The sequence below is a fragment of the Pararge aegeria genome, chromosome 11, assembly GCF_905163445.1.
Source record: "Pararge aegeria chromosome 11, ilParAegt1.1, whole genome shotgun sequence".
In the NCBI taxonomy this organism is placed as follows: domain Eukaryota; kingdom Metazoa; phylum Arthropoda; class Insecta; order Lepidoptera; family Nymphalidae; genus Pararge; species Pararge aegeria.
This window is the reverse complement of record NC_053190.1, coordinates 7,386,641-7,411,781: the sequence shown is the minus strand read 5'-3', so window position 1 is coordinate 7,411,781 and position 25,141 is coordinate 7,386,641. Positions and strand designations below refer to the sequence as shown.

At 35.2% G+C, this 25,141-nt stretch overlaps 1 protein-coding gene across 1 annotated transcript; it reads left to right on the top strand.

The window, feature by feature from the left end:
- Positions 1 to 1,663: 1,663 nt before the first annotated feature.
- On the top strand, positions 1,664 to 24,936 carry LOC120627265 (alpha-aminoadipic semialdehyde synthase, mitochondrial). The gene is made up of 20 exons (XM_039895184.1): positions 1,664 to 1,802; positions 7,182 to 7,328; positions 8,465 to 8,641; positions 10,070 to 10,222; positions 11,309 to 11,455; positions 13,698 to 13,776; positions 15,894 to 16,021; positions 16,995 to 17,146; positions 18,071 to 18,193; positions 19,560 to 19,731; positions 20,359 to 20,429; positions 20,502 to 20,626; positions 20,818 to 21,052; positions 21,332 to 21,468; positions 21,927 to 22,039; positions 22,381 to 22,549; positions 23,042 to 23,136; positions 23,417 to 23,618; positions 24,012 to 24,188; positions 24,631 to 24,936. Exons 1-20 carry the CDS (start codon positions 1,728 to 1,730, stop codon positions 24,747 to 24,749), a joined length of 2,796 nt encoding a protein of 931 aa, XP_039751118.1. The 5' UTR covers positions 1,664 to 1,727; the 3' UTR covers positions 24,750 to 24,936.
- Positions 24,937 to 25,141: the final 205 nt, after the last annotated feature.

Here is a 25,141-nt window from a genome sequence, read left to right as displayed (position 1 = left end):
TTGCTGTTATCTGTGAAGGGTTATGTCCTTTATCTCCGACAATATTTATCAGATCTTAATTAAAATTAGACAATACCTGTCATGCTTGAGAGTATACGCTTTCAAATAAAAAAGAATTATCAAAATCGGTACAAATTTTACGGAGCTATGAAGCAAATTGTCAAAAATTTTCATCCCATTTCCCGGAGGATACTTATTTATCGAGATAAAAAGTAGCCTATATGTTGACCCGGATTATCAGCTACCACTATACCAAATTTTATTTAAATCCGTTCAATTGTTTTCACGTGACGCCCGGACAGACAGACAGACAGACGGATAAAAATTAAATAAAAATCTGTTTTGGACTCTGTAACGATCATAAAGATTCCCCAGGTCAAAATTTTCATAATATATTAAATATATAGAAATCTTCCAATTACAGTTTTATTATAAGTATAGATTATTCCTTATCCATTTAAATTAATAAGAAACGTTGGTTATCTCATGTAGGTAGATCAAAATTACAGCCATTTACAACTATCTTAGAGGAAAGAGGAAAGTACTAAGAGGGAAGAAGAGGAAAATACTATCTTAGAGGTAACCAGATATTTAAAAAGCGAGAGTAGAACGGCGCTGGCAGGCCGTAAGCCCGACTCCGCACCGGTTGGGTGCGGTCAGCGGGCATGGTGGGGTGTGCGTAGCGAACAGTCGCGTCGGCAGCCGCTGAAGGCAGGCGATGGCTACTGTTGCCTGTGCCGCCCTTCTAAAATAACCCTATCGCAAATTGCGCACAGGTTTCCATTGTCAAATATAAAAAAAAATTATGAAAAACAAAATGCTTTAAATGGGATTAGTTACTGTATGACTTTTGGTTGTGTAATAAGTATTATTTATTATTTTTAAATAAAATTTATGAAATGTAAATGGAAAAATGCATAGCTCGGCGTCGCGGCCACGTAGCATTTTAGCCAGAGTTTTAGTTTGCAACGATATTAAACGCAAACACATAAATATTACCCACAACTATTTTTCACCTCAAAAGTCCATTATTTTAATGATATTACGCAGTTTTCCGGGCAAAACAACGCTTATCAAACACTTGTAAAATGTCCTATATTAAAAATCGCCTATACAAGGTTTCCGTGATAGCCTATCCCATTTATTAATTTGTCGACTCCAAGAGTTACCAAGGGAGAGTTACACTTACCAAGAGTTACACTTACCAAGAGTTACCAAGAGAGAGTTACATTGACCAAGATTTACCAAGCTTACCAAGCGCAATCGAATAATATTTGGTAATGTTTTTAGGCCACCACTCTCGATAATTTCAATCAATTTGTTATAGGGATGAATACATTAATAGGCATCTAAGTAACACTAGTAAGTAACAAGACAAGAAAAATAGGGCTACCTGTAGATCCGTAGTGCCAATTCAAGTTAGGTGAAAAATAAAGGTGAGTACACAATCAGATATAATTTAATCACAATATTGATTAAATTGGAATGTTTACAGGCGTAAAGAATTTTTCAGATAAAACGTCACCTAAAGTTTCTATAGTAGGTATTTAATTAAGTAAGGCAGTAAGTAATTATAAAAGAAGCTCGAAACGGGATCATATTATCAACGTGATAACAAACAAATAGATTACTCATAAAGTTATTTACATCATTACAGGCAGAACGTCTCATACGGTTATCAATTTTCTATAAATTAAGTGCAAATTTACAATAACAATTAGTGTAGAATGTTTTATAGACGAGTGGCACTTTTTTCGAAGAGAAAAGTTCTGCGGCACCTTGCGTTTTACTCTACCGCAAAGGTACGTAAAAAAAGCTTTTTTTGTAATTTTATTAAATTGCCTAAAAGTCAGCATTTGTCTGCGAATGCACCTAATGGTAAGTTTTAATGCAATCTAAATTGATAGCGATGTACCTACCTATATTTACCTGCCTGTAAGGAATGTTGTTCTTGTTAGTTTTTGATCTCATACCCCTAATAACTTCATTTTTACGCGGTCCTGGTCTCCTTTCCTTCTCCGGTCCTTTAATCGTGGTTCCTACACTGACTTGTGTAGGAACCACGTGACCTTACATTTAATTTTAAAGGCTAGTAGGTATGGGCGGTCAGAGTCAAAACATTTAGATCATCATCATCAATAGCCTGTAACAGTCAACCGCTGGACTAAAGGCCTCTCAAAAAAGGCAGGCCTGTTGGTGATCGCAGTATATGGTATCGCAGTATTGGTAGTAGTGGATTTATACTAGAGGCAGTGGTTTGCACAGGGCCTTCGACCAGGGTATGCATAAAGCAGGAACATGGCATAAAATGAAAAATTTCCGCTCATATACGTGTTATATTAAATAATTTGGGTATGCAGTGCTTTTGTGCATGTATGAAGTGTAAGCCACTGGGGGCTAGTGCCCAGGGCGGCAAAATTTGGAAAGTGAGAAGAAATTTTCTATACAATATATAATTATTACTAATTCTTTTAAATAAACATTTCATCTTTCAAGAAATATAATTCAAGTATTATGTTTCACATCAAAATGTTGTATTTTATAATATAGTAAATTAAGTCAAAACTATTCAAATATTTTAATTACATTAACAAAAAAAAAAAAAAAAAATATTTATATTACTATAGTATATAATAAATAATATATAATATATGAGTAAATAAAGAATAAATATAAATAAAACATAATGTATAATAAATGCTATATAATACATAATAAATTTCCTTCAATCAATTAGTTATTCTAATTCTTAAAAAGTAAGATATTAAAACTATTAAAATAAAATTTAAGTCATAGGGCGGCATTTTCTTCAGTGCCCCAGGGCGGCACAAATTTAAATCCGGCCCTGAGTAGCACTAAGAATGTAAGTAAGGGTACCCCTTAGATATATTTTTTAATTTATTTACGTACCGTGCACGCATATTTTGTGTTTGAACGAGTCCAAAGTGGCACGTCGATCGCAGAAACCGTTTTTTTAGAGTATTCTGTGTTTGTCTTCGGGATACAAGCTTTAGTACGTAATTTCATGAAGCAAGGTTCAGCAGTTGGGCTGAACATAAGTAAAAAAAAAACAGACGTTAGCGTTTATAATATTAGTATCGAAAGTATGCCTATTTTTAGAGTGCGGCTTCGTAATTTTTTAGAATTTTTTACTAACTGCCTGTACCTGCTTTGTATGAAGAATCAATAATACTCAGACAATATTTTAACCATAAGTTTGTTTTAGTTTTAATTCTTCATTGATTGGCGGCACCAGTGCAACTTGGATAGCTCATTTCGAAATCCCATTCAGCCTATAACCTACCTCAATCGAGCTATCTGACGTAAAAAGTTATTTATTTAGCGGGTCTGGTTGTTAATGAGATAAGCGCGTTCAATCATACGAGAAAATAAACAATCTCTTCAGGTTTATACTTAAAGATTTACATCTACTCACATTGCTTCGTTCTCAAGGCAATATAAAAATAAACGTGTCTACATGTCAATAATTATTATCATAATCACCGCAACCGACTGACGTCCATTGTTGGACTATGTCTTTTGAAGGGAGTTCCAAAAACCACATCCGGCTTCCAGTGCAGCGTTTGTACCCCTCTTTTGGGTATGAAAAACCCACCATCCTTTATAACCCGGGAAAACAGTCGAAGTCAAAAACTAGTTTTATATGAAACTAATTTCGCTTAAAGAAAGCATATATGCGGTTTATTTTTGCACGTTTGCAGGCCATCGTAAAGATAAATAAATGTGGGCCATGACCTAAAAGACAATTATTATGTGCCTATAATGATTTCATTACAACGATATCTGATTTCGAAGTTATCAAAAAACATACAGTTATTTACTTACGTACTTATTATAATGTTCTAAAACTTTACAGCTTCAGTTCCTAAAGCTATAACACTTCATTCACTTCAATTGAGGTAATAAGTACTTAATAACTTATTACCTAAATCGAAATTTCGACTTTGTTTTCTCCGTTCGCTGCTTTGACAAATAAATATATCGTCTTTTTTGCCGATTGCCCTTTGTGTGGACATTTGGGTATATGAGTAAGTAATTGGTGCTAATTATTGCTTTAAACTAAACTAATTTGTGTTACGGTAATTTTAAAAAGTGGGTAAATAATTATACTTGTGTTCATGACATTGAGTTGGTGGGTATTTTGATATAAATACCCGTATTTACTGTATAATTCAGTCCTACATGGACTCGAACGATGCAAAGATACCTCCCAGTGTCTTAGTCGTTTATCAATTGACTGTTCTAAAAATAGTAGTTACCCTCCTATTTTTCAACGAATGTAGTGAAAGGGATTGCAAATTGCAATACTTGCTCGTCCTAATTAGAGGAAGCATATTTTCCAAATGAAATTATACTTGTACATTATTTAGGAACTGAATCATTTATGACGGCTAAATTCAGGATTGTGTAAGAAGGTTAACATTATGATAAGAACCAGTGGTATAAACTCTTACGTATCTAGTAAAAAAATAGTATTTTCGTGGCTAAATCACTAAATATTTATTCGACAGCACAAACAAATGACTAATCATAATTTAATATGGATTAGCTATCAGTCGTCTATCATAAATACATATATTTACCTCATAAACAACGGAAAAAATCCGCTCACCTATATTGTTTGGCCTTATCATTTCTCCCTTTATTGTGTAACGTTACTAATACCAGTAACTATTAGATAGCGACATGTCTTCTTATAATACACTGAATTCTTTTGTGCCATAATCCGTGATCTTATTATATTACTTGTTATATTATTGCGACGCGTGTACCTACTGCAGTAGGTTAAAAGTCAGGATGTCAAAACATTTGTATTTTTATATGGAATGAGAGGTCGCTGCATCCTCAAGAGGTATAGCTAGGGGGTGGGTCTGTACTGTTGTAATTTGTATGAGAATGAGAGGTCGCTGCATCCCCACGGCATACTGCAATTTTTTCGGCATTTTTCATGAATAGTAAGTACTTGTAATACTTTGTGAACATCCTCTTTGTCAATTGTGTCGCAATGGTGAGCACTGGTCTTATAAGTGGAAGGCCCGGGTTAGATTTTCGGCAGGGCCCATTCGGGAAATTATAATTTCTAAATTTTCTCAGAAAGACGTGCCGCCAGGTGATTTGGCGTTCCACGTAGCAACTGATTAGGGGTACGGGTTTAAAAGAACTACCTTAAGCCTAACGGGTTAGCCCACCACCATCTTAGGTTAAATCATCACTTACCAACAAGTGTGATTGCAATCAAAGCCTCTCTTGTAGTGGAATAAAAATAAACCTTGATATTAACATACAATTAGATACTTAATCCAGGATTCGACACTTTCCGAATCGTGCTTTCAATTATCCGTTGGTCAGTGATCGCTGTTACGATGGAAACAATAATTTTATCGAGATATCTGTGTTTATTATTGGCATATTATTTTCTTTATTTATCATTTTGATATAATTACCTACTTAGTTATTGCTACGTAATCGTATCTACAAATATATTGCAACATAAGCACTTGGGTCTGTACCTTTAAGTAAATATTTACTTAATATATTAATGTTATAAGTAAACATAATATAGAAATATAAATAGTTTCCCTGAACAATTTCGGCCACGGTGGACAATCTCCAGAGCGATTTTAAAACTACTCGGGAAATATTAAAGTTCACAAGTGTGTGCACGAACACCAATTAATTTACTCTCATAGTCCGATGGGACGGCAAATCCCAAAAAAAAGGAAAAAATAAAATAAATAAAGGCAAAAGATCAAGCCCAGGACCGACAGCTTAAAGTGCTCTCCAAAGCACGGGGGTAAGTCACCTCCAATTTCTAACTGCAATCCTAATTCAACTGCAGGTGGGTACTATGATTTTTTTGATAGAAAACCTCAATATATGAATACTAAATATACGTCCCGACACCGAGTTGTTACCACAACGAGGCAGTTATGTACGAATTATAATGTTAAGGATCACTAAAAAAAACCCGGCTAAGTTTGTTGCAGTCTCTTCTTAGACCAGGGCGCGTTTGGAACCCTCGTAGCTTTAAGTTGGCGAACGAAGCTACCTCCATCCCCTTACAATTATGTAAACATAAATGTATGAACGCTTCATAAGTTCCTGTGATAGGCTTATATGACTAAACAAATTTTGAATTTGAATTCTTATGTAGGTTATTGCACAATCTTTTTTTTTCTAAGTATAATTTATAGTTTATGTGTGAATTGAACGTAAATATAGATTATTGGAACTTCCAAGGGGGACTTAGAATCTCTTTAATGAGGGTATCACCCTCCTTAAATGGAAATGTTCTTTTGATAACTACAAATTTATATTTGCCCGATTTTAATAAATGATTGATAAGGATTTTTACAAATACGCTTATAATTATTTAAATAATATATAGTTTTTAAGAATTCAACAAATATAATTATAAAAAACGCATGTTCATGACGTGGTTTTGGTGGGTTCCGAGTCTTCGAAGGAGGTACACTTCCCCCCGATGTCGTCGAGCCCTGGGCTCTTCTAATAGCGAGCTCTCGCGCTCGCCCCACTCTCCCGATGGGGTTACCGGGTATCGCCAAGTGTCCATCCGAAAATTGAATTGAACTGATACACTTTAGTCCTGTATGGACTAGAACGATATAAAGACACCTCCCGGTGCTGCCTGTAGCTATGAAGTCAACGCCACTGTACAATTACATGGGTATCCATCCTACTTTGACTGTAGGTCAGGATGCAGGCCATCGGGAAACATTTGGCTTTTATAACCGAGATAATTACAAACCAATCCACTTAAAAGTGTGAAAAAACATTTGACAAAAAAGAACCGACTTCGGAAATTGAAAAGCTAGAAATACCTAATTCGCATCTGAAAAGTCAAAATAAATATTTTCTTCATTTCGAAGTCTCATTTTTAAAAAAATAATTACTAAATTCTATTGTATTCCATTAAAACAAATAGCTACTTAGCCAGCAGTTATAAAACGCGGAAAAGACCTAGTAATTTTACATTTTACTTTGCACCGACTTGAATTTTATTTCCCAAGTGGAGTTTTTTTTTCTTAATTTTTTCATCTTTTGTGTTAGTGACTAGGGTTCATAGAACAATTGGCTATTTTATATAAAATACGCCACCCTCAAGAGAAGAAACGCTAACAATATAAATCTGATTTTAGCCTCGTCGAGTTATAGCGATCCGCAGAGAAGACCAGTCAGTATGGGAGCGAAGAGCACCGTTCTCACCCTCAAATGTCAATCGGCTAGTAAGAAATGGCGTACGAGTTATTGTACAACCTTCAAACAGAAGAGCTTATCCCATGCAGGTATTTCTATGTCATATTTATAATATGCCGGTTGTGCTTCGACTGAGCTTATAATCATCCTCATTCGTAGAAAAGAGGGATTCTCCTGTTGGAGTTGCAGGTTGGCGCGTTTCAACGATCAGTATCACAATAATAAATAAATAATAAAATAAATATACTACGACAATACACACATCACCATCCAGCCCCAAAGTAAGCGTAGCTTGTGTTATGGGTACTAAGATAGCTGTTGAATATCTTTATGAATATAATACATATAAATACTTATAATATACAGATAAATACCCAGACACTGAAAAACAATCATGTTCATCACACAAACATTTTCCAGTTGTGGGAATCGAACCCACGGCCTTGGACTCAGAAAGCAGGGTCGCTGCCTACTGCTCCAATCGGCCGCCAACAATATATATTACAGATAAGTAATAATAACCACCGCTCTTATTCAGCAACGTTTCTTACAGTTGCTAACCTGTGGTGTATGAAGAGAAACGGTTGGCAACCTATCAGAAAAATTACTCAATAGGGGACAGTCACGACATCTAAGCGTGCTTTCAAGCACGAGTGTAGCAGGTATTAGTGTATTATCTAATGAGTACGAGGGTAGAAAACGCCAATTTATGTATTCCAGGCTATACTTAAAATGTGAACATGAAAATAACTGCTTCCTATTAAACTGGATAAAAAATATTACACAATGAATTCAAACAAAGTAGCTACGAATCATTAGTGCTGACTTACAAGTGTTTTGCCTTTTTGGAGTTACGCCCGCCATTTAATATAGTTACTAAGTTATATTCTTTATTTTATCTTTTCAAGAGTAAGATAATAAAACACCTACGTATACTTTAGTGACGATTTTTGCGTGGGGAAAAGTCAGAGAAGAAATGCGACTGGTCAGTCGGGTTTGCATATACGAGTATTACTTTTACAGGAAATAACTTATTGATAAAAGATTGAGGTTTTTTGGTTTTGTTTTTAAATATTTAAATATAGTTTCTTTTAAGAAGGTAACAAAAATAAAGGTTGACGACAGTTTTGATTTTTCACATCTGCCGGGTGTTCCGCGACTGCTCGACTTTTTGTTAAAAATTAATTAATTGTTACATATAATACTTGTTTTATTTTATTTTTAGTCGTACATAAATGCTGGTGCAATTATTCAAGAAGACATAAGCGAAGCTAGCGTTATATTTGGTGTCAAGCAAACCCCTATTGATCTCCTCATTCCCAACAAGACCTATTGCTTCTTTTCGCATACGATCAAGGCACAGGAAGCGAATATGCCAATGTTGGATGCTATATTAGCAAAAGTAAGTATTACTTAGGTAACTTACAATAACAAAGAGGATATCGTGATAGTTTTTTTTTTAACGGTAAAAGTAAGAATACTATAATGTAAAATTATTAAAAATTCTTTGATACATTCATAATCGGTAAAACATTTTTTATTAAATTTACTATTTTGTAACTATACCAACTATAACAATTCAGAACGAAACGTATTATAAATATTGAAACTCAATGATATTTGGCGGTAGAATTCAGAGCAAATTCTGCCAGGCTTTTTAAAAAAATCGGTGACCCATACATGGCCAACTATTGCATTTGGTTATTTGCGGTCATTTGTGGTAGATAATGAAAAATATGTAGTTTAGTACGAGCCAAAAAGGATTAACGTCATTGAAGGTTACAAATAATTGAAACTCTAATTAAACGTTTGTCATGTAAGCATACCTCTCCTTCTCTACCTTCTACTACTCTACCGACATACCTTTTGTATTCTACTTCTTTCTTCATGTTTCTGTTTTCCTTTATATATACATAGCCTTAACTTGATGTGGTCAAAGTAAATATAAAAGTTAAGGCGTGATGTACACATAAAGAGTTATGATAATGTTATTTTATTTACCTAAGACGATTACTTCTTAACGGTAGCATTACGTATTATTTATTATTATTATTATTATTAACTAACATAAGTAACATTAATAACATATTTCGGAGAGTGTGCTCAAGAACTATTTGATCTAGTTCCCCCCTCGCCTTTTTACCATCGAACCGCGAGGCACCGGAAGGATCTGCATCCCTACGTGGTCGATATACCGCGGACGCGTACGAAGCGCTTCGCATCTTCGTTTCTAATTCGCACCGCTAGGCTCTGGAATGCTCTTCCAGCTTCCATTTTCCCCAGTTCTTACAACATTAGTACCTTCAAATCAAGAGTGAATAGGCATCTTCTAGGCAAGCGCGCTCCACCTTAGGCTGCATCATCGCTTACCATCAGGTGTGATTGCAGTCAAGCGCTCGTCTATAAATATAAAAAAAATATAAAAAATAAGTGCAAATGTCTGGTTAGATTCCGATTAGTTTGTGTTAGGTACACTGTTACCCAGGGGTACAGATAGTAAAAATAATTCCACGTAAAAGCTTAGTTCTGCATCTAGACAAATTAGTCAAGGTTCGTAAACTGAAAAATAGTGATCAAAAATCATTTATCTGCTTAGTTTCTTGCCGGCTGCTTCTCGGTAAAATCTGCCTTCGGAACCGGCGGTAGAGTTACAAACAGACTGAATTGACGTACTATACCATACGATACTTGAAGTAAATGAATTTTGGATTTTTTTCTTCAAATTTGAGTGTCGCAAAAAAGCCAAAAACTTTTTGGATATTGGCGGGATATATTCAAAATCTATTTAGAAACTTGCTAAATGTCTTTTTTTGTTTCCCTTCACGTTTAGAACATTCGCCTCATTGACTTCGAGAAATTGATGGACGATGCCGGTAATAGAGTGGTTGCGTTCGGAAAATACGCAGGTGTAGCTGGCATGATCAACATCTTGCATGGACTAGGACTTAGACTCCTTGCATTGGGACATCACACACCTTTTATGGTATTATGTTTTTTTTATTGTTATTAGTTAGTATACAATTTTCACCAACCCTCCTCTTCACCCCACCTCTCACCCGTGGGGGTGTCGTACGAGGCGACTAAGGGAATGTAACGGAGAATGGGTAGCAGCGTCCGCTGTACTATTCTCACCTACTTCGATCACCAACCCGTCTGCCCAAGCTGCAAGGTGATTATGGGCAAAACCTCACCTAACCTAACTGGTGTGGATTATACTTCGGCTGTTGATGATGATTACACAGTATAAGTATATAAGTTTTCCAAGTGTTTCTTCTAATACTAGAAACGGCCCCGTAAATCTTGCTTCATTTCGCAAATCTTCATAATATTAAACTGATAGTACGATGCATCGCAGGAATCACCAATTCCATTCCCACCACCGGGATGACAGGTATTTCTTGACCGTCCCTTTTACCACAACATTATGTAACTTGTCGCGTATTAAAAAGTATGACAAAACACTGATGATGATGATGACCCAGCTATTTCTTCACAAAAAGTATTATGAATTGGCACTGACGTTATTAAGTCAGTGTGAATTGGTAACATTTTTCACTTGTAATATCCTTTAGATTATATAGAGTCACGTAGAGAAAATTGCAGACGATTTCTTCTTATTACAGCGGTATTTACTATATAGTCCTACGGGAAAAAAACAGACGGACGAGGGTCATAATCATCATCCGAAGCCTATTAACGTCCCACTGCCTCCTCTCTCTTAGGAGACGCGGTTTAAGAGCATAGACCCACCACGCTGCTCCAAAGCGGTTTGGTGGGTTAACGACAGACGAGGGTATTTCTACTAAAATATGTTAGAACCTGTAATTACCTATGTTTCGATTCATCTAATTTTCTCTCTTCATCTTAATTTGGATAATCTAAGTACAATGCTGGCGATTCTGCTGTAGCAATCCTCTAATCTTAATTAAATTGACTAATCTACAGTAGTGCTGTCCTTTTTATACTGTACAGCCTGGAAAAGGATAGCATTATTTTTAGCATTTGGTTCTGTTTAGAAATTTATTAACAATTGTAGCAGCAAGAAAACAATCTGAATGTTATATTTTAGCACGTCGGACCAGCACACAACTACCGCAATTCAAGTATGGCGCGTCAAGTAATTCGCGATGCAGGCTACGAAGTCGCTCTGGGAATGATGCCGAAATCTTTGGGCCCTCTCACGTTCGTATTCACCGGCTCAGGAAATGTTTCTCAGGTATGTCTCACTTGGAACAAGTTATTTTGAATTGGACGGCCGATTGGCGCATTTTGCAGCGACTCTGCTTTCTGGGTCCAAGGCCGTGGGTTCGATTCCCACAACTGGAAAATGTTTGTGTGATGAGCATGTACGTTTTTCAGTGTCTGGGTGTTTATATGTATATTATAAGTATTTATGTATATTATTCATAAAAATATTCATCAGTCATCTCAGTACCCGTAACACAAGCTACGCTTACTTTGGGGCTAGATGGCGATGTGTGCGTTGATAAAAAAAAAATTAAAACAGTTCATAAATTTCACAAAGGATACTTATTTAGATTTTAGATACTTAATAAATAATTTTTTTTTAAATTCTACTAGTAAATATTTGATGAAGTACAATACTCTTGCTAAGTATTTATTTATTTATTTTATTTAAATAACTTAATGGCATAAAAACCGATAAAAAGTGCAAGACAAAAAAAACATCATTTTCAAGCATAAGACGATCTTTAACTTATAATGATTACTTCCTTTGCGAACGGAGTCAGTAAGTATTTATTAATTATATTGCTACCTTTTATCGTCTCACATTAGCAGATCTTGAATATAGCACGAGCTCCTTTAAATTTGTTTTACTTTTGATCGTAGAAATTAACACAATATCTAGTATTAAACGACTTACCTACTATCTATCTACGCAGGGTACCAAGGAGGACGTCATACTTAAAATAATAAACCGTTATCTACACCATTTACATACCTACGCTAAACTAGGCCTTTGAAGGTATATATAATATATCTAAATACGGAAGAGTCGAATGTCAATTATCTTTTGCCAATTTAATTGATATCGTTATTTTGATATCTTATCAAACCATATCGTGTCGAATTAAATAATGCGTAGATATGGCAGGTCGAGTGGTTTTTTGTGGGTGTGTATGGACCTATTTTATAATCAAGCGAATGTGTTAGTAAATTAGAGTATTGTTTTTAAGTAGGTATTAATTGTTCTTTTAATCTGACCTGAACTGAACGGCAGTCATATTCAGATAATGCAAGTCATCTAAATGCGCCAATTGAACTTCTTTGAACAAGATTACGGAAAAACCAGGATCAATAACTTTATTGATCCTAGATTTTCCGTCACGTAATATTGAAATGTTGATATGCTGAAAACAATTCTTTATCTTTAATCATATAAGAGTCAGCATTCCACGAATATAGTTCATGACAATCAGTTCTAGAGATTAGTGCGTTCAAATGAATAAACAAGCTCTTTAGCTTTCTAATTCGTAAAGACGCTATGCGGTCTTTTATAACATTTTAGCAATCGAGTAGATTTTTATTTTATATTAAAAATTTACGGACCAAATAAATGGCCCACCTGGCAGTAGTCCAAAAGCAACACCTATAAACAGAGCAATACTTTGCAGGAAATGCAAGGAATACACCTACAAAGTGCCGGTCCGAGTACATCACTCTGAGGCGTAGGTGTTGAGGGGAGGCGTTGCCTTCAGACCGGAATAAAGCAATGCTGCTTGACACCAGAATAAGCATGGCGGTCAGTGGCGTGCATAGAGGGTATGCACAGGGTATGCAGATGATATAAAATGAAGAAAATCTCCAGTACGAGTTATAAAAAACTTAAAGATAGGCTTTGTAAGAGTTATAAAAAGCTTATCCTTAAGTATTTAAAACTCGTACTGGAGATTTTCTTTATTTTGTATCATCTGCAGACTGCATACCCTGTGCATACCCTCTATGCACGCCACTGATGGCGGTAGTACATCTCCAGACGAGCTCTGTATCAAAAAGCCTTGCAACTAATAAAAACTTTTCTCGGGTTTGATAAAACACACCATAGTGCTTGTTGTTGGCGCATTTCCAAGAAGGGACGGCAGATGAGCGGTTGGTCGTAAAATAGCCGAAACCAAAACAACAAGCTTGCCTTAAAGTTTAATGAAAACATGTTGTGCCTACCCCACTTAATGTGGGATAAGAGTCAAAGGACGGCTTGTTTACCGCATTCATCAAACTCACAAAGAGGATACAAATATTACCTAATTAATTAACACACCTGATGCTTAACTCCTACACTTAGATCGCACACTTGAACACGTCGCTAAATAGATATATGCAAATTACCTGCTACACATAATGGTCTCACACAGATTTTGAGTACCAACGCAAAGATATACAATGCAAACATGTACAATTTTAATCGCAAAAATAATAAATTTCATTTAACAATTTAGGGTAGTCAAGAAATATTTCAAGAATTGCCTCACGAATATGTCCCTCCAGAAATGTTAAGGAAGGTCGCTGAACATGGCAGTAAGTTTTAAGCTACTAACTATCTAAGTACAACAATCAATTGTTAATATTTTTGATGAGAATTGTCCGGATAACCACCGATTGCATGGCTATGGTATATAAATTGTTGATTTTAGCTGTGTTGGCTGTATAATGTATATGTTGGTTTTCTTTTTACCTACTGGACCGATCTAAGCCATGTGAAAAGCCAAGATTGGTCCATTAGGTAACAAAATCACACTATCACTTATTTCTTCTTATATAATACAAGTTCAGTGCAATCAAATCAAATCAAATCCTTTTATTTGCATAAAACATTGTAGGTATACATGTTTAGTCATAATATATGACATGCAAATCTTAATTTAAACAAATTCATTTATGTAATAATTAATAAAACATCAAAATAAATAAAATCAAAATAATCGGCTGAATATAATAAAATTTCATTAATTTTACTGTATGGAACAATAAACATGGAATGTCAAGTAAAAAATAACTAAACTAATAATTATATTTTATTATCCAAGAACTCTTTTACCGAGTAATAGCATTTATCAACCAACCAGTCACGTAATTCTGCCTTGAATTTCAAAAATGGCAAATCTTTAATAGCTATAGGCAATTTGTTGTAAATCAAAATCATATTATGATAACAACTTTTAGAACCGAGTGCTGTGTTACATCGCGGGTAGAATATTTTATTTCGGTAACGGGTATTGAAAGGTACAATATTTCCGCATATTTCAAAAAAAATCACTTCTGTACCTTTTTACGAAGCATGCTGATTCTAAAATGTAGATACCTGGCAGCGTTAGTAATTTGAGAGATTTAAAGAGCGGCTTGCATGATTGCATAGGACCTTTGTTGCATATGGCCCGAATACACTTCTTTTGTATTAAAAATATTCTATTGACCTCGGAAGCATTTCCCCAAAGCATAATCCCGTACCGCATACTGGATGCAACGTACCCATGATATGCCAGAAATGCTGTACTTTGATTAGCAATTTTTGAAATTCTTCTGAGAGCAAATACAAACTTATTCATTTTAGTGCATATAGTTTCAATATTAGCTCTCCAAGTACAAAATTCGTCTAATTGCATACCCAAAAATGTTATAATAGATGCTTGTTCTATATTCTCATTAGCACATGTCACAGTATTATTGTTTATAGTCATTTTTCTATTTCTAAATGTCATAAATTTAGTTTTTTTTTAAATTTAAATTTAGATTATTATATAGAAGCCATTCATGTATGTCATCTAGAACTTTACTTATTTCTGGTGAATTGTCAGTTTTTTGTTTACATGGACTTTTTGTTTTATAACAGACACGTCATCTGCAAACATAACACATTTATGTTTAGTGCAATCAGGAAGATCGTTGATGTATATCAGAAATAGGAGTGGCCCAAGAACACTACCCTGCGGTACACCAAAGGAATTTATTTCAAGCTCTGAGCAAAACTTCGTCAATACCTGTTTCTCATTTAGCCTTGATATTTCAACAAGCTGTTTTCTATCTTTTAAATAACTTTGTAACCATGAAATACATGGCCCTCGTAGGCCATAATACTCGCATTTTTTCAATAGCAAGCCGTGTGAAACATAATCAAAAGCCTTCGACATATCACAAAAAATAGTAATGTACCTAATATTGCACTGAAATTGTATTTTTAGTTTATTTTTTGGGTTTCTTATTTCGCCAATTTTAATGTTATTTTGCACATATATGTTTCAAGATAATAGCTATCGGGGCAGTGGAAGTTTTTTTATTTGGGGATGTTTTATTATTTTTTAATTTTTTTTGCATTGAAAATTTAATGAATTTAAAAAACAGCTTTTAATAACAAGCTTTTCATTATTTTTAAGCAAACCGTTTGATTAAATATCCCAAACCTTTGATTTGATAACATGGATTTGCTTAGAAAACAGTTGGCCCGCTATCTTTGTAATCGGGAGTGGATTTAGAATGATGTGTAAGTATTTTACCACGCAATATTATGAGAACAAACGTGTAGGTATGCAAATTTTTATCAATCTGTTATGTATTTAGTTACAATATTTGACCTTAATTTTTTTTTGTTTGTGGTAACAAAAAAAAATATAATTTAAGGTAATATGTTGCTACTCTAGGTCCGAACAAAATTTACGGATGCGAGGTGCGGCGACGTCACCACCTTGTCAGAAAGAATGGCGGTGGATACGACCCGGTGGAGTATGAGGAGCACCCTGAACGATACATCTCTACTTTTGCACAAACGGTTTACACTTTATTTATACAAAATAATTTTAAAATTGTTTTATTAAGCTAATGGCTGGCATCATTTTACTGCGAGAACACTTTGTTTTATCAAATCGTTATACCTACTTTAGGTATAATATTATAAATACGAAAGTTTGGATGTATGTTTGTTACTCACTCCGTAACGGCTGATCAGTTCTGAATGAAATTTAGGACTGAATAGTAGTTATATTTAAATCCGCTGAAGCTATAGTCATTATAGAAGCCATTATATCAGATGTCTGATGGCTGGCAACATGTTACTGCGATGAAACTTTATTTTATCAAATCTTTCTAAAGTAGGTATAATATTATAAATGCGAAAGTTTGGATGTATGTTTGTTACTCACGGCTGATCAGATCTAAATAAAATTTAGGATTGTAGTTGTTATTTTAAATCTGCTGAAGCTAAACTAATTATAGAAGCCTGATAACTGTATGTTACTATGCAATCTATAAAAGAATCTTTATAATCTTGCTTACTCCTCGTCGCGCCATTCACTCGTTTCACCAGTGGCACGATAAGTAGTTGTCATTCCTCCTCTTACCATTTGGTCCGGATGATGCTCTTCTTAACTTACGCTTATATATAACTCTCGAATATTATAGAAACTTTATAATTAGTTGCTGGTAGTGTCTGGGCTCAGTGAGTTTATTAATTCTACACTCTCGGTTCTGAGCGTTGTTTTTAATTTCAGTTTTGTTTTGTAAATGTCTGTATATCTAAACAATGTAATAACATTAAATTAGTATTTATGAAATTAGAAGTAATTGCGCCATTTGAGCCGTTCTAGGCAACTTTATCAGATAACACATTATTCTACTTCTTATATTTAACGAAACCATTTTCTTACTGTAAGCTCCATTTCATGATTACCCACTTACTAAAAACACCGTTACTTTTATCTATAGCTACTCACAATAATAAGTAAATTTTCTCGTATTTGATCTAGATAGCTCCATACACATCAGTACTGGTGAACTGCATTTACTGGGCGGTGGACAGTCCGAAATTGCTGACAATACCTGACGCCAAACACCTGCTGATGCCGTCGCACACACCATGGCTGCCGATAAGCATCGGTGCGCCGGCTCTACCACATCGGTTACGAATTATTTTATCACCATTCTTTAATTTAGCTAGTTCTGTATATGGAAATATCCAAGTGCTAGTTAACCGTATCTCTAGGACGCTGGACACTTTCAAGTTTCCGAAAACGAACGACGCTCAGCACCGGATGGTACTTCCATCTACGTCCAAGTGCATCGAGCAGTTGTCGCTTCCACATCGGTAAAATTGAACTTGCATAATATAAAATATATAAAGGGTTAAATAAAAATACTATCATTAAAAACTTTTGTTATACAACTTTTGTTAAATATAGTTCAACGGGTTCATACCACGATATATTTTGGATTTGTCGATATTTCGACCCAGGGACTGACCCTACATTTAAAAAATGTTGATTAACCACGAAAATATTAGTTTAAAATCTTTAATTAACAACTTTTGCACAACTCTTGTTTTGAACAAAAGTCGTTAGTTGTAAACCCTGTATAAATACTTATCTATTAATCAATCAAAAATACTTTATTGCACACAAGAAAAAATAAATAAAAGAGAACAAAGGTACAAGTCAATTAAATTTGTGTAACAAAGGCGGCCTTATCACTTAAAGTGATTTCTTCCAGGCAACTTATGTAACGTATCTGTTGCTATACGTTCATGATATTATGCCCGCAACTTTGAAAAAGAAATTTCTGTTTTATCATGTGCATAAAATACATATTTTATCTGGAATGCGCTGAAATCTTTTATTACCGATGAAAGATTTCAGCGCAATCAGACACAACATGCTCTATCTGTGTATCAGATCCAATGGCTTCGCTTGACTAATTTCTGTAGCATATTATACTTAAGAAAGGTTGAGTCCTTTCATCTGGACTAAGTCAAATTGGAAATCCCGGAGCGATGCCATCCAGACCAAATGATTCCGTAATAAAATTGCTAACAAAACAATTTTAACAGAATGCTGGCAATCTGCGACATTTCGGCGGACCCCGGGGGTTCAATTGAGTTTATGAATGAATGTACCACTATCGATACTCCATTCTGCCTCTACGATGCTGATAGGAACAAGGACACCAAAAGGTAAGTTATTACCGAAATTCAATCGTTTTTAAAAAGCTTTTATTTGGTTTACTGCTTAGTTTCTTGCCTGCAGCTTCTTCCCGTGCAGAATATATCTCCCGAACCAGTGGTAGAGTCGCAACGAATATACAGACTTAACGTTAGTGCTTATTGTAGGTATGCCACCTTGAAATTAAAAAAAGATTGAATTAGAATTGTTTTTCTGGTTTTAAATTAGACACAAGTATAGGCTTCTAACATTATCAAACCGTTACCGGCCCGGAATGAGAAGGATTTAGGCCGTAGTCCACGCTGGCCAAGTGCGGATTGGAAGACTTTAGACGTTTATACGAGATTTTCCTTTTAAGTACTCAGTGGGGCTTTAACAGTATTTCAACGCACATAATTCCGAAAAGCTATGTGCGTTCTAAGCAATTAAATGCGTTAGATGTGCGTGCTCAGAATGGTCGAACTCTATCTTTCCGATGGGATGTCGAAATCTTAGTCACTTTGCTACCACTGCAATCATACCAAAGCTTTTAAGCAGATTGATTATTAATTATTTGGCAATATACTTAATGCCATTTGGCTGAAATAGAGATGTAAGGTATCAATAGATTGCATAGAGGTTGGATGATTATGGGAATAGTTTGTTAGGTTAGGTACAGGAACTCCTTATTGCGATAGGTGCTCCTTATTGGATGCTATTTATCCCTGTACTCGTACTGTGTCTGGAGATTAAAAGCTTTTTTTACTAACAATTATAACAACGATTACAAATAGGTATATCTAATTTAAAAACAACTTTAGATTACTATTTGTAGAATTATAGCTTAGTTTCTCGACACTATGCTAATAGGGCAATATTATGTAAGTACTTAATTAAGTTCAGATAAGTTAAAGTGCTATTATTAAACATCTTGGTTAGGAATAGCACTTTAGAAGATAACAAAGCAGATGCGAGTCAATAAGTAGGTAAATGTATAAAGGTCTACTTAGACATTTCATATCTCTGGACGCTATCACGCTGCATTATTCAGGTCTGTCAGGGACTAGTGACATAAATAAGGAAATTGGCGTTCGTATTTCATGGATGTTAGCTTCCTTACGATATTGTAAGGAAGGTATTTTTTTACGTATCTGAAGGAACACTGTGGAGTACCGAGCATGATATATTTGGATATACCATAAGGTGATTGCCCGATTACTTTACTTTGTATAGTGCACTTACCTTTATGTGTATCTATTATGTAGCTTATCTTACTATCGCCATTCGTCACACATTCGCTATTAAAATAATACCACATTCGTGTTTTTTATTGCTAAAATAGGTGTGCTAGGAGTTTCCGAAGATCTGGTGAGTTGAGAAACCTTTTTTTTACTGCAGTTTCAAAGGACCTGGCGTATTGGTCTGTTCAATCGACAACATGCCGACGCAGCTGCCTCGGGAATCTACCGACTTCTTTGGCGATCTCCTTTATCCTTACGCTGAAGATATAATGAGCTCTGACGCTACAAGACCTCTCGAAGAACATAACTTATCACCCGTTGTTCAAGGAGTGAGTGTTTTTAGTAGAAGATGGAGCTTCTTACTGTGCGAGGCATTTGATTTTTAAGTCATAAACCTATGTAACTATTATAGTTAATGTTTTTCTACCAAAAAGGTTTTGCTAATATTCATAATGGCAGAAAAGTCATGAGCAGTGTTTAACGCCATCGGTTGTCTGCAAGAGATCGTTATGTAGCGATAAGACTAGAAACTAGTTTTTTTTTTAAATAATTGTGGTTAGTAATTAAAGTGTATTCATTCAAATAGTGGAATACCATCGCCAATAAACAGAGCAGAGCACAACTTCGAAGGCCATTCAAGAAAAACGTCCTACAAAGTGCCGCTCGGTGTCCATACCTGAGGCGTAGTTGTTGAGTATCATGTACTTGTAATTTAACCGACAACGACGCCCTTGAGACCGTTACACAGCAACTCTGCTTGGCGGCAGCAGTGAGCATGGCGAAAGTACTTCCTCGGACATACTCTGTCCCAAAAAGGTCTAATGCTGCTCTTGAGATTAGATCACAGTTCCTAAAGCTCCAGAATATGCCTATGTTGATTTGATATCAGTATATTGACGACTGTTATTATGTTTAGATACCTAATGTAAGTTACTTATTTAATTCCTTTCTTTTAGGCAATTATAACAAGTAATGGGAAACTAACGCCATCCTTTGAATATATCAATGAACTACGAATGGCTAACCAGTAAGTTACATTCCTCTCGTACCTACTTACTTAAAAACTTTTAAGACTAATTTTTTATTGTTTATATTTTAGTCGCTCCCGACATAAAGTGGAAGGCCATGATCAACAAACTTCGGTCGTGATTCTTGGAAGCGGATTAGTCTCCGCACCTGTGGTCGAATATCTCGCCAGAGACAAAAATGTCGCTATAACTATTGGTGAGAGGACCTTTAAATTAACGCTAAGATTATTGAGCTTCATCGTGTTAAATAAGTAACATTTCTTGACATCTCATGTCTGGTAATTTATGCCAAGTTTCCATCAAATGCACCTGCTCAGCTTTAACTGATGAAGGTACAATTCAGCGTCCTTTATTTACTCTTATAATATAATTTAAGACGAATTTCAGCATCACAGGTAAAAGAAGAAGCGGACTCCCTGGCCGAACGCTATGGCGTACGCTCCGAATATCTTCAAGCAAATGACAACAATGCTCTCAGAGAACTTGCATCTAAATCTCGCCTTGTTATATCTCTCCTGCCATACGATCTCCACGGTGCGGTGGCAAGAGCTTGTGTAAGTTCTGGGGCTCATATGGTGACCGCTTCTTATGTACGTCCTGAAGTACAGGAACTTCATGATGCGTGAGTATAAACTACAAATATAGTTATGGTAGTATAATGCATAGGTTCGTAAACTTAGTTTTGCAGCGCTGCAAGCGCTGACTTCGTGACCCTCTTTTGGTTAAAAGATCTTTCTTTCATACAATATATTGCTAAGTTTCTTTCCGGCTTCTTCTCGGAGAATCTGCCTTCCGAATTTCGAAAAGACAGGCTTGACTTTTTTAAAGTATTTATATCAGACCTACGAGTATCTACTTGAAGTAAATAAAATTGGAATTTGAATTTGCTATTATTTTACAGTGCCAAAGATGCTGGAATAACTTTACTGAATGAAGTTGGCTTAGATCCGGGTATCGACCACTTGCTTGCCCTGGAATGTATTCATGATGTACAAAATCACGGAGGAAGAATTGACTCTTTCGTTTCATATTGTGGAGGTACTGAATAATCTCTATAATTTTTATCTCATGTCGGTAGGGTGGTAACTAGCCACGGCCGAAGCCTCCCACCAGACCAGAAATTATAAATTCCCAAATTGCCCCTGCCGGGAAACGAACCCGGGCCCTCCTACTTAAATTTACAGCGCTCACTTCTGCGCCCGGGAGGTACAATGTTCCATTTTATTTATTTTGCTACCTAGCTTGTTATCTAGACCACGTCATTAATTTCATTCCTTTTACAGTATTTAATTTTGTTAATTATTAATTTTTTTTTTTATCTCTGCAGTAAATTCCAAAATCCCTACTTACTTTTGGTATTTGCTTAGATCAAAACTTGGTATAATTTATTTTTCAATTGGACTATAGCTATTAAATTTTTTGCGTACCTAACAATAATAATGTAGGTCCAGGCAATTCCAGAGATTAAGATTAAACAATAAAATTTTATCTTACAGGATTACCTGCACCAGAATTTAGTGACAATGCATTAAGGTATAAGTTTTCGTGGAGTCCGAAAGGAGTTTTATTAAATACAATTTCTGGAGCTAAATACCTCAGCAAAGGACAAGTACGCCCCTTATCTTTTTTTAAAATTATGTATTATCTTACAACGGTGATAGCCTAGTTAGGTTAAGGCTACGGTCTCCTTTTCGGAGGGACCCCCGTCCTCTAACATTTTGGTGTTTTTCGTTTTTAATATAAGCAATAAAACTTACTTTATTGGTAAACGAAAGGAAATCTGTTGTGGGCTGGGAATTAGTTGTTGTAATTGTTGTTGTTGTTATTGATGACGATGATGACGATGATGATGATGATGATGATGATGGTGATGATAATGATGATGATGATGACGACGATGATGATTTTATTTGTCTTGTATATTGATCAACTTATCTTATCAACTTCTAGGTTGTGGAGGTTCTCAGTGGTGGAGAGTTGATGTCAGTAGCACGAGACTTAGACTTTCTGCCCGGTTTTGCATTCGAAGGATTCCCCAACAGAGACAGTACAAAATACTCCTCCCTTTATGGCATAGAGGATGCTCATACAATGTTCAGAGGAACTCTTAGATACAAAGGTTATTAATCTTGTTATTTAATTAATACAACGTGTAAATGAAAACCGAAATAATACTTCACAGGCTTTACCGGTACATTATGTACTGTCTCTGAAACTTATATGTGGAATCGAAAACCTAATAGTTTTTGGGTAACCACTGCCATAGTTTTTACTGAAATAAATCAGATACAGCTCTAAAATAACCTGCAAAATTAAAACCATGTTAAGTTGTGTGTTTAAGTTACGCGTCGCGTAGCGTAGGTACTATCCGCGTAATATAGTCTTTTATCGTCATAATAACTTAGAATGTTATGAGTTCGTTTGCATGCATAAATAAATATGCTTATTTTAAATTAATATTTTTACAGGGTGATTCTTTATGAAATATACTTATGCATCCAGAATATTATTTCGTAATTCTGTCACACGTTGTTATATATTGAAAAAAATATATTTTTGTCCTCACGAGAAATCCCGTTTAGCCTTTTAAAATTCTTTCTTTATTACTTAGGTTTTGCAGAAACTATGAAGGCTATGCAACTGTTTGGCTACGTTGATCCAAATCCCCATCCCTCTTTACATCCAGAAGGACCGCAAATAACTTGGGTGATTATTATTTTGTACATATTATTATTAGGTCTAGGAACACTATATATTAATCAGAATAGGTTTTGAACCAACTTTGTTGTACTAGAGTTTAAGGTATATCGTGAATTTGGGTATGTTAGAAGTTTTCTGTCTTTGTGTCTGCACATATCCCGGGAATCAGCATAAATGTTGCAAATTTTGGTCCAAAATTGTTTATGAAAAGCATCATACGGACCTGATATGTCATAATGAAATTTAAAACTGTAATAATTTAAAAAAACCTTTTGATTTTCGACAGCGACAATTCGCCTGCGAGCTTCTTGGACTGATGGATCCTTCAATCTTTTACGAGAATCTAAGAACCCGTCTTGCAGAACGTATTGGAAGCACGGGAGCACAGGCGATTGAGTCTCTCGGATTCCTAAGCGATGAGCCTATAATTAAATGTGGTTCACCGCTGGATACAATCAGCCTTTATCTTACGAAGCGTCTGCAGTTTGGTAAGAATAATTGGTTATTTGTTTGTTGTGATAACTATCGATCGATCGATATATCGATTAAATGGATGCAGATCAGTGGCGTAGATGCTCTAGACGGGCTCGGTGTCTTGGTTTGTCTGAAGAAAAAAATGCATTTAATGATTTTAATATGTGTTGGTATATTTATTATTTCGCATTTAGAAATACGAAAAAAAAAACACCTACCTACCTAACTATCGACCATTTAGTCCAGTGACACTTATCTAAGGCATTTGTTAAAATATTGGGGTTGTTATAATAAGCATTTGTTAATATTCAAATGAATAAGAACAAACTTGCTGAACAAGCTGGTTGCAGGCGTGGCTTGTCTACAACTAACCACCAAAAAACAAACAAACAAACATTATTTTTCAGAAAAAGATGAAACCGATTTCGTAGCCCTTAGGCACGAAATTGGAGTAACGTGGAGTGATGGGAAAAAGGAACGCCGTGAGGTGACTATGACGCTAAGAGGCGACCCTGCAACGCATTCCGCTATGGCGAGGACCGTAGGACTGCCCACCGCCATCGCTGCTAAAATGGTGCTTGATGGTGAGAATAGAAAGAATTTCTAAGAACAGAATATCTAACAATTAGAATTATGGACAGGTGAGAAACAGAATTAAGAAACCGTGTACACGACTAATATTGAAGCATCAAAAATAACCCCACTTTAGTAGTGTTTCCCGAACAAACGGTTAGTCACTTCATACCATTTAGCAGTTGAAATTAATTATTCTACTTCTAATGTTCTAAATGTTTACCTTAAAATGGGAACATGAAAATAGATTGTCATATAGGGTACGCGAACGATGCGCGGTTTCACTGTTTTTGGACACACACATTTTATTTTTTTACGTTTTAATCACATATTGTAACTGATCTGATTATTTTCTGCTTGACGGACCTAAGTTGGCCGAATTATCAAAATCTAAGAATGATAGCTAAAGCTTTATTTTTTTATAAGAATTAACGTAGGTAATAAATATTGCAGGTGAAATCCAGCAGCGTGGAGTAGTTCTGCCATTTGCCCCTGTGGTTTACAAATCATTGCTATCTAGGCTACGAGCAGAAGGTATCACCGCTAAAGAGTTCTGCAGGCCTCTTAATTGAAATAATAAATTTTTAATGATATTTAATTATGTAACCATTACTTCTGTAAAACTGACAAGCTAAGTAGGCCCGTTCGGTTATTTTATAAATGTTATACTTATTTTAAAACACAAATTATTATTGTAAATATTATCTATCAACTAAAACTTTGTATAGTTAGTAATATATTTTAATAATTATGTAACTACACAAGACTTATAATTAAAATAAATCTTTAATTATTAAATCATTATCGTTTTTTTGTAAAGTAATTATAAATGTTTACTACACGTAAACACGTATAATTACTTTAAATACACACACACACAAATAAATTTTATATTTACACGAAAATACGTGCGATGATTTCGACCGATCTTTAATCGGTGGTTTGCTCACCGACCATTTTAAAA